Here is a 10,931-nt window from a genome sequence, read left to right as displayed (position 1 = left end):
CAGTGTTTACTTTTCATATCTCACAAATTTAAGTCAATATCATAAATCTGTTGGCACCTCAGTCCTGGTTTGTAATGCTTAGCAGGGGAAAGAGAGGGAAGCATAGAGAAGTTTCACCAGCTCTAGGCACAGGAAAAGGAGAGGAACCATGGTCCATCTGGGACAAGGATGGGTGGGGAGACAGAGGAGGGAATCTGCAAGCCCAGTGGGAGAGCAACCAGATCATGAGAGCACTCATAGCCCTCCAAAAATGGCAGAAGACACAAAGTCCTTTGCTTGTTCATACATGATAGGAAGCAAAAAAATAATTTCCCATGTGTGGTGGTAAAGATTTAAGGCTCTGTAGCTTTGTGACAAATCACCCTGTCTGTGGATCATCATTTTGGTGGAATTCGTAGCACATTCAGCAGCAAGTTACCAAAGTTTAGAGATTCAGTCAAACCCCCCGAAATACTGTTGCTTCCCTAAATGAATGCACAGCCTTCAGCCACCGCTGAAGAGCACAGCTCCCATGCTGTGTCCCAGGCAATCGTGCTGCTGACGAAGTGACGCTTGCTTTTGGAAGGAACTTCTAATCACCTGATAGCAAAACAAAGTTACTGTTATACAAACAGTACAAAGTTTACTGCAGGATTGAGCTTTAATCGCTGGTAGTTGCTTATTGACTCCAGAAAAAACAGCAGCTACTCAGTGAAAAGACCACCTCTACATCCTGTTTGCAGGTGATCTTAAAGGAGAGGATCTCACCTCCTGCCGCTCTCCCTGAAACTCCAAGTAAGTCTGAACTGAGGTCTGAATTGGGAGACAATGAGGACCTGGCCTGGATTGTTTAAAATTCCCATTTATTTTGTCAAGAGAGGACTTGGTTTATGTTTTAGTTCTTGCTTTGGCCTTTCTAACAGTTGGAGAAGCAGAAGTCATGATAAGCAGTTTGCGGTTTATCACAATGTACAATGTATGAAGGCTTGTGCTAGCAGCAGCATTTGGTGTCTTGAAGGCACAGAGAGAGAGCATAGAGAGAACGCCTGTCAGAGGAGACAAAACAATACCGAAGAAATCAGTCACATTTCTTCTTTATCCTCCAGTGAGTCCCTCGTCTTGGGCTCTTTCCTAGCAGAGAACTGTGAGTCCTAATTTTCAAGTGCATACACAGGCCCCTCAGTCAGTGAGACATGTCCAGGTCTGCAGTTTGATAGCTTGGGTCTGTGTCCATAACCTGGGTGTTTATCTCTGTCAGAAACCTACAACATGGGACGCACAGGACTGGTTTTAGTGAAGCTTACAACCTCTGCTGATCTGCTGTGGGAGGCTAATCCTGAAACATCCTAGGATATTTGCTTCTTCCTGTACGTTTTTAGAAAAATTAGACCCCAAACCATAGCTGGTTGAAAAGTTCATGTTTTCATATACCTTGGAAAATGCCTATTATAATCAGAGCTGTGGAAGTAATTGTAACAAACGATTTAGCAAATTGATTTTGTCTGTGTTTTCTACATGTTTCCTCGTGCAAGATGTTAGGTCCTGGTCCCGTTATTGGTCCAGGAGGGGTTTAACTTCGCACACACATGGTTTGCTAAAACATTAATTTGCATAGTTTTTAGCCCTGGCTGGTTCAAAAGCATGTAAGTGCAGACATTTGCTAGGCAGCATTTATGTTGGTTTGATTAGACATCTGGGTCACACAACGTCACTTCTGTTCCCTGAAAGATCGAGGGTAGTTCTTAGAATCATGTTTCACTTGGTGGAATTTGCTTTTTGCCAGTGTTTTCTCGTAGTTTGTCCAAATTTTGTATCCTCTTTTTTTTTTAGCATGTATCGGTGCTGCAGTAACAGCAAATGCACAGAAGATATTTGTTACAAAATGGAAATGAAGATCTGTAGAATATACTTTGTTTTTCTGCAGTGCTGGCCTTGACAGTGGCTTGCACTCAGAGTCTGGACATAGTTTTACGATGCGTTCATGCTGGAGCAGGTTAGATGTAGGCTCCGTGTTTACTTGCTTCCAGATTTTATGAGCTTGTATTTAGTCACTGCACTCCGTAACTAATTGTTCAGTCAGGGAGCCATCCTAAGGGGTAATCCAGCAAATGATGTTTTGGGAGAAACTTTGAGGAGAATTACTGGAACAAAAAACCCCAGCTAGTTTTAAGATGGAATTTATGACAGAATTACACAATTGCTCTGTCTTAAAATAGCAGGGGACCTAAAATGTCCTCTTCAGGCTTCTGTTTAAGACAGAATAAAGAGAGGCACAGAGGTGCAAGCTTCTTCCTATTCTTATGGCTGCAAGTTTTCCTCATACAAGGAGAGAGGATAAATGGCAAGATAGGCTGGGACAACCTCTCAGCAACTCTTTACAAGACAGATGGGTCCAAGGTTTGCCTTAAGTGACTTTAGAACCCCTGGAAGAGAGAATGACAGTTCAGGGATTTAATTTCTTCTCCCTGTTATTCTTTTCTTCAAGGTTCCCAGGGCCTCTCTCAGCAATGGCTATGGTGTGTCTTTCAGACTTCGAAGCTTATGCTAAAAAGTATTTACCCAAGATTGCTTGGGATTTTTTTGCAGCTGGAGCAGATGACTGTAACACTCGAGATGAAAACATCCTGGCATATAAAAGGTAATGCAAGGAGGAAATGAGGGTTGTTGTACTGGAAGATTTTAAACTATGTTTTTGTGCAAGTGTTTGGACTTCACAAGCAAATGCTCCTTCCACCTTGCCCTTTTTAGGTGGTCCCCAAGCAAAATGCACTTACATGAATGACATATGCTGTGTGCTCTGATGCTGGCCTAACATGACACAGATTTTATGAGGCATAAGGGGTGCTGGGGGTCCAGGCAAGTGGAGTGGTATGGTATGGTATGGTGTGGTGTGATATGGTATGGTATGACAGGAAAAGGGATGAGCAGCTATAACAGAATGAGATGTGAAGGGGAGCATGTGGTGACCAGCAGGAAGCCTATGTGTAAGTAGTGTGGGATTTGGGGAACATGCTGCAGACAGCCAGGGCAGGCACGATGTACAGTGAGGACAGACTCATGAATGGTGGAGAGGAAGGCAGCAACCTGGGACTGGGCTGCGAGTAGAAGGAATCTGTGGGATCAACAGAGGGGAGAACAAGAGATGGTGAGATGAAGTGGGGAATGCAGAAATGATGTACTGTGGCCAGTGAGCAGGAGTATGAGATTAATGAAAAGTGGAAGTGGCTGAACTGCTGGCTGGATTGACCTCTAAAAGTGAAAAGAAAGGACAAAAATGCTATTATGTGCTGGTTTACTTATTGGCTCAGGTTCCTGCATTGCAATAGGCAAGTGAAGACCTAGTTTCCATGAAACTTCAGAAAAAGCCACCGGGCAGCTACAATCCTGAGGGGGTTTTATTGCCTTACAGAATTCGTTTCCGGCCACGTATGTTGCGGGATGTGTCTGTGATGGACATTAGGACTAAGCTCCTGGGGACTGAAATCAGCTTTCCTGTAGGAATTGCCCCTACTGGCTTCCACCAGCTAGCATGGCCTGACGGAGAGAAAAGCACAGCCAGAGGTACTCTTCTACTCTGTTGCTCTGTAGCAAAAAGAGGCTTGTGGGAAAACCTCAAGAAACTGTTAGGATGACTTGAAGTGTGACTGAGCAAAATCTTCAGGCTTGAAGAGGAAAACTCCTTTCCCACTTTCTGACAACCCCTTTTTGTGGATCACCCACTTGGGTCTGGTGATACAGAGTGTGTGGGGAGCTTTATAGACATTGCTGTGTTTCTCCAGCTACCACTATTATGAGATCAGCCCTGGGAGGGCTGCTGCAAACTTCAGATAGATGCATTTCTGGGGTACACCAAGGACCACATAGGTCATCAGTGCTGTTGGCTCTAGATAGGACAGAAAAGTGGTGGATGGGACTCAGCCTGTAAATTCCTTGTTACTGGGAAGAACTCCGTCTCCCTTGGAGAAAAGCATAACCTCTCCTCCCAAATTTTGTGGTGGGTTTGGAGAGCTGACCTTTGTGTGTGTTTCTGTGTACACTGAGTGCATTTGACAGTGTATTCCTGTAAGGACATAGTCATAAATTTCACGCTTTTTAAAAAAAATAGTAGCAAAATGAAAGCACCAGTTGGTTAATTGCCTCTCTTTTTGCTGCTTTCTTAGCCATGATGCTACAACAGTGCAAGGTAAATAAAGCCACTTTTAACCCTGAGGGTGTATTTGTCATTTGATGGAGCGCTGTTTTTGGTAGGATAGAAGTAAAACAAGAGTTCAGGTGTTCTCTGCAAACTGTATGTAAAAAAAAACCACTTTTGTACCCGGTGTCTGGCAGGGACCGTTGAAATGACCTTGATTCTGATTATTTTCCAATACCTTCCGAAGCGGCCAAAGCAATGAACACCTGCTACATCGCCAGCACGTACTCCACTTGCTCGCTGGAGGAGATCTCCGTGGCAGCCCCCGGCGGCCTCCGGTGGTTCCAGCTCTACATCCACCGCAACAGGGCGGTTTCCCAGCAGCTGGTCCAACGGGCGGAGGCCTTGGGTTTCCAGGCCCTCGTCCTCACCGCGGATCTGCCCTACACGGGCAAAAGACGCGACGATGTCCGCAATGGTTTCCGCCTTCCTCCCCACATGAAACTGAAGAACTTGGAAGGAGCCTTTGAGGTTTGTAAAATGAGCCTGTCCTTTCATTCACGGCGCTGGTGTGTACCACATGAGACAAAACCACCGGGTAACTGCTGCTTTGGCATCTGCTGTACCCAGGGCGTATCTTCTCCCTTTCTGGTTCTGCAGCGTCCTGGCTTGACCTCCTGCCAGCCTGGGTTCTGGCTTCAAACTGCCAGTCCAGCTTCCTTAGAGACAGTGATCTCCATCCCCATTGTAATTATTCTCCTCCAGAGACAGATGGTTTCCAGAGCTGATGAACATATCTGTTGGCAAGTTTAATTAATCTGTTCTAGAGCAGGGAAAGACCTCAAGGAGCCTTTGTATTGTTACAACTCAGATGAGGTCTCCTTCTGTCCTATGGCTGTAGGGAGATGACTGTTCTGAGTACGGACTGCCACCCAACAGCTTGGATCCTTCAGTCACCTGGAATGATATCTACTGGCTGCGGAGCCTGACCCACCTGCCCATCGTCGTCAAAGGCATCTTGACGAAAGAAGATGCAGAGCTGGCAGTGAGACATGGAGTTCAGGGAATTATTGTGTCCAATCACGGTGGAAGGCAACTGGATGGAGGACCTGCTACTGTAAGTGGGAAAACGGGTGTCCCACGAGTGTTTATTGTATGCAAATTTTGCCTGGGTATCTCTAAGCTCGTCTTTGTCTATATGCTTCCTGTGGACTAGTGAGTTTGTGGCGTGGCTGTGGATGTGTGTAGCTGCCCTTTAGCTTTTAACTGATAAGATGCATGCCTTGGCATGGGCTACCCACTGACGTATTTTCTCAGCTTCTCGGGAGGTTTTCTGTAAGCAGTGCTGAACCCACAGAACTGCAAATAAACTACTGGCCTAAGCGAGTAGAAGTTTTCTGCCAGTGTTTTCGTTAGCTGATGCAGTGCACACGTACTCTTTGCGCACTGCAGCAAAAATAAAATGAAGCTCTGGAACCAAAAATGTACAAATGAGAGCATAATGTATTCTCATTGTTCACATCTGCCAAAGCATGCACAAACAATGCAGCTAGATTTAGTGTGAAGTCTGCTTGCGTATTTACAGACACAAAGCTAAATGGGAATTTATTGACTTTCATGAGCCAGAAAAAGGATAATTTATCTGGAGAAAAATTCTCTCGCTTTTTAATCTGTACAAAGAAATTGTGGGTTGTTTGGGCGTATGTGTATTTCACTGGTTTAATTTGGCTTCTGTCAGTTTTTCAAACTGTTCTTCTTTTACACTTCTGCATTGCATAGTATCTTATGGACTTTCTTTTCTCTGTCTTCCTCTGTAAAATGCAAATAGGCACCAGGGAATCCTCTTCTATTGTATGTCAAGGCTGACAATAATGATTAAAAAAGTATATCTAAATGCTAAATAACACAATAATGGAAATGGCATCCATGTTAAACTGCTCTTCTACCTTAAAAGAATCTTTACGTGCACAGACAAACCAGTAGATACGTAGTTCAGCTCTGTTAGCTGTCTGGTACCAAGCCTGGCAGCAGAAGCTATTGTCCCTGCTCTTGTTGGGCTACTCCTGGAAAATTTCAGCCTGAATGTTTTCAGGCTGAAATTTTGAAAAAAATTATGACCAATTGGAAAAATCTACTTAGTAATCTTAGTTATAGCTGCTCTACTTAAAAAAAAAAAGATGAAGAGAAGGCAAAAGAGTATCAGAGACTGTAGAAAAAGAGACCTTTGGGTTTGCTGTGAAGGAGAGTTAATTAGGTCTAGTGCAATGTCCTGCCACTGGATATACTCCCTTTGAAACCAGAGGCAGCATCTCTGCGTGGTACTGCCCTGCATTGCCAGCCTGGCACTGCACTGTGCTCTACAGAAAAGACCTTAGTGAGTCAGGAGATTTATCCTGGAGAAGATGATACATTGCCTGAGAAAGCTTTCGACAGGTGGTCACCAGGATTAGGTTGAAATGTAAGGCTAGGCAAATTGGACAGTAGCAGGGAAAAGTTTAACATCAGCCTTTTTTACAAACATTTATAACATTGATCATTGTCTCAAATGAAAGTAGGATATTAACAATAATTATTTCCATTGAAATTTATTTTTAAAACCTTTCAGAAAGCAAGTGAAAGTGTTACTTTCTCACTTATCAGAAGTGCTAGCAAAGGACGTCAGTATAAGCAAAGCACCAGAAAACAGAATTAACTCCCTAGCAAAGAGGAAAGGGAGCTGCACTTTATTCTGCAGCTTTTTGTGCTGAGCTATTTGTGATGCATTGTCCTGTTTCATTTCAAGAAGGTATGCTGTTAAAGCATCGCATCCCTTCCTGTCTCTTTGGAATATCTTCTCTCTCTCTGGGACTCAAAAGTTGACCTCAAGGTGTGCTTCAAGAGTGGCTGCTTCTTTGCAGATTGATGCTCTGGTTGAGGTTGTGGAAGCAGTACAAGGCAGAGTCGAAGTGTATTTAGACGGTGGAATACGAAAAGGAAGCGATGTGTTAAAGGCACTGGCACTAGGAGCAAAATGCGTCTTTATTGGAAGACCAGCTTTATGGGGTCTGGCTTACAAGGTGAGTAAGGAGCTCTGAGTTTGTGTTTTTACTTCTCATACTCTCCAACACTCTGTTGTTGTTATTTAAAAGTCATAGAGACAGTTTTCAGCAGTGAAGAATCTTACCGTATTTTTTTTGTTGTTGTTTTTTTGCTGAATTTTAAGTGGAAAAACCCCAAACTGAATCAAAACCAGACTTTTTCTGTGATGTAAAAATACTACTGAATTTTACAATTTCAAATATGGCTTTGTAGCCGATAAAACTGTATTGTGGGACCTGATTTCTTGGTGTTGCAGTTTGGTGCTAAAATACCATAGGACTCAGGACCATCGGTGCTTCTGAAAACTGAAGGCAGGCTTATTTGCTACAAAGATGAACCCGACAATTTTATTTACTGTCAGCTTACTTGGCAAAAATACACGGGTTTGGTACATCAGTTTCATAGTGATGTTATAAATTCTTCGGAAATACGAATAGAACTCTAGCCCACTGGTGTTTGTAACATTTTGGACAAGACTGAGCACAACCATGTCCTGTAGGAGCCTGAGTGTGCCACTGCTATCTCAGTTCCAGCTTTGTTGCTTCTTAATGACTAGAATATTTCTATGAGCCAGTCATGAATGAGGTCTCTGAGGCAGAAGGTTAACATAATATAATTAAAATTACAATGTAATTATACCAGTTGTTTGCTTTGCTAGATTTTTGCTTTTTAGCCTCTGGGTTGGAGCTTTCAAGCTTTTCTCTAGAACAAAAAATATATTTTTTTTATGATCTACAAACATTTCCTATCTTTTGAATGAGACTGCTATCCAGTGGTGTTATTGCTGTGGATTCCAGTAGCTAGACTTTCAGCAAGAAAACACCTGAATCTTCTGAGAAACCTGGAAGAGGTGGCAGCACTGTTTCTGCTGCCAGTAAAGAGAGAAAAAGGGTCTAACATGAAAAGAGTGTTGCTGTGAGTTGCCTGCATTTTTATTCTGCAATGCAATCAGAAAGGAGATGATTGGATTTTTTGAGTTCAACTGTGCTTTGGTATTATATCCCATAGAGTATTCCTAAAGCTGTATCTCAATCCTTACCCTAGCATACAAGAGAGGAAGGGCATGAACAAACACTGACATTGTCTGCACTCAAAGCATTCTTTATTGCAAGAAATAAAAATAAAATTTAAGAGAAAAAAAAAAAAGAAAAATCATCTAAAAATCATCTACTACTTTACAATAAGATCAAAATCATATGTACATTTTATTGGATTTTGAACTTCTTGGTGTTACTTGCTCCGAGGAAAACACAGAGGGTACTATTTTTAAAGATTCAGTCTGGTATCTCAGTAAACAAAAGTTTTTAAAGCTGTACCATATATAAAACTCTCATTACTTCATAAAATACTGTCAGCATTGTAAAGCTTGACATTTTAAAACAAGCCCATTGGTTGAGGTTAACTGAAAGCTAAGAAAAAAAAAAAAACAGCTAGAAAATGTCAGAAGTGAAAAACAGCTTTGTTTTCTTTCCCTGTTCAGATGTATCACAAAAGGAAAAGCATCTAAATTAATCTGTGATGAACTGAGCACATCCATCATATCGTTTTAATCATTCATCCGTATGAGGGACTGGAATTGGCACGGAGTTAAGGGACTGTCCCAGCTCTCACAGCGCAAGCATCCTGCAGCCTCGCTCCGTGCCAGTGCTCCTTTTACCCTGACTGCTTTCTTTGTTGGAGCAGGGTGAAGAAGGTCTTCAGGACGTTTTGAGAATTCTGCAGGATGAGTTTCGCTTGTCGATGGCCTTAGCTGGTAAGCATTTTTCAGGTTGTTTCCAATTGGTGTTACAGAGGTTTCTGCGTGCAAGCCATCTAATGTCAGAAGTCTGATGGACGGGTCACAAAAAGGGAATCCGTGTGGGCTCTGCTGGTTCTAGGTACTATATTTAAGGTGATCCTTTGCTTCCTGTGAAATCACTTGGCATTTCAGGTGCCATAGCAATGAAGCCTGCAAGGAAGAAGTAGGTTAAAGTGGTTTTCTGACCCAATTAAAGAGATACAAACCTGCTAAGTAGACCTGAGCAAAACTTGGAATTTCTGTTCTTCTGGGAATTGCAGCATATGTTTTTCAGTATCTAATTTAATGCTTACCAGGGTAAAATGCAACCAATTTTTTTGCTGCATGCAAAGTTTGGATGCAGAATTTTTCTCTTTGTATTGCAGAATACACTCTGTTGGTGCAGGTTCCAATCTCCACATCGGACGTGCTTTAAGAGCCTCCATGTCTCCTCCAAGCTTTTACTCTTGTTCCTCATTCTGTGTTTCTCACTTTAGCTCCCACTTGTAGCTGCCACGTTTGACCCCCCCCCTGACGGAACAGCAAATTTGCGCAGCCCAAGTGCAAACTCCAGTTTCACACATGAACGAGTACGACGTGCAGATCTAGCGCAGAAGTATTCACACATCAGTAAAAGGTCTTATCCCACTTCAAATCACGTTTTAAAGATTTTCATGCTCCAGCAACTGTGAACTCAATTGGACAGCAATGCTGACTGGGAAACTGGAACTGAAATCCCGTTGGGCATTGCCTAACAGGCTGGCTTTTTGGATTACTTTTTCAAATAGTAAGGATTCCTACAAGTTTGGGTTTTTTTTTTTCCAGGAGGCTCTCACTCTTCGCTACATGCAAAAGGGCACTGAACTCAGCAAGAGTAGCAACTTGCAACCTTTTCGGCAGGGCTGTGAAATGCCACCCAGATTTGACCAAACAAAATGGCAATGCAAATCTCCACCTCCAGTCACTTGACACATGGCAATTACTGTGTCTTTTCTGTCCACCTTTCACTTCTGGCTGGGTCAGATGCCTCCCTGCTCAGCTTGTTATAAGAATCCTTTTCTTTTTTTTCATGTTTCTGTGTCTTCTTGTGCAGGAAGCCCAGAGCCTAACCTCAAGGCTGAAGATGCCATTGAGGAGTAGGGCTCCTATGAATGAGCTGTTGAAGTACCATCTCCACATGGCTCATACAAGACTAGACTGTGATTCAGAGAGGGAGCCTTCCAGTTTTCATCCACAAACAGAATCACAGAATCATCATGGTTGGAAAGGATCTCTAGATCACCAAGTCCAACTACATGCACACAAAAACCCCCTACAATCTCCGCCACTAGAGCATGCCCTGAAGTGCACATCTACACATTTCTTAAGTACTTCCAGGGGTGGTGACTCAACCACCTCCCTAGGCAGGCTGTTCCAGTGCCTGACCACTCTTTCAGTAAAGTAATTCTTCCTCTCTCTCTTACCAACCTGTTTCATTTCTCTATTTATTTCAGGCTGTGCCAGTGTCTCAGAGATTGGCCAACACCTCGTTCAGTTCTCCAAGCTGTGAACAACCTCCTGCAACGCCCACCAAACAGAGGCAGCTCACACTGAGGTCCCAACCGGACTGAAGAGAGAAAAAGGGGTGCAAATGTTGAAAGTGCAATAAGCAGTTGATAAGGCCTTCAGGAAACTTCAGAGGAGATGAGGAAAAGCTCCATTTTAGCAAAGGCCGTTCTCTGCTTTTATTGAGACCAGTTAGTTCTTTAACACTTTGGGTAATTGTGACTTGCTAAAATACATTTACTTTAAACTGGCTGTTCTGTGGTATTACCTGTGTTGAGCCTTACTCCCAAGCTCTGTTTCATCAGGCAGGCAGATATAGAAAACTACGTCCCTTGTTTCTTCCACTTGGTTGTCTTACAAAGTCTGGCTGCAACTCAAGCTACACACCTTTCTTGCTCTGGGTCAGTAAGTGTTGTGGCT

At 43.0% G+C, this 10,931-nt stretch overlaps 1 protein-coding gene across 2 annotated transcripts; it reads left to right on the top strand.

Annotated features, from left to right (window-relative positions):
• Positions 1–663: 663 nt before the first annotated feature.
• Positions 664–10,694, top strand: HAO2 (hydroxyacid oxidase 2 (long chain)). 2 transcript variants are annotated; one of them, XM_014957126.1, is made up of 8 exons: positions 664–774; positions 2,465–2,617; positions 3,389–3,540; positions 4,359–4,642; positions 5,013–5,228; positions 7,009–7,167; positions 8,873–8,942; positions 10,460–10,694. In XM_014957126.1, exons 2-8 carry the CDS (start codon positions 2,487–2,489, stop codon positions 10,513–10,515), a joined length of 1,068 nt encoding a protein of 355 aa, XP_014812612.1. In that variant the 5' UTR covers positions 664–774; positions 2,465–2,486; the 3' UTR covers positions 10,516–10,694. The 2 variants fall into 2 exon arrangements, with proteins under 2 accessions (XP_014812612.1, XP_014812613.1); XM_014957127.1 differs by lacking the exons at positions 8,873–8,942; positions 10,460–10,694 and adding an exon at positions 8,670–8,805.
• The last annotated feature ends 237 nt before the right edge of the window (positions 10,695–10,931 follow it).

This window comes from Calidris pugnax, unplaced genomic scaffold (genome assembly GCF_001431845.1).
Source record: "Calidris pugnax isolate Ruff unplaced genomic scaffold, ASM143184v1 scaffold225, whole genome shotgun sequence".
NCBI lineage: Eukaryota > Metazoa > Chordata > Aves > Charadriiformes > Scolopacidae > Calidris > Calidris pugnax.
This window is presented reverse-complemented; position numbering and strand designations above follow the sequence as displayed.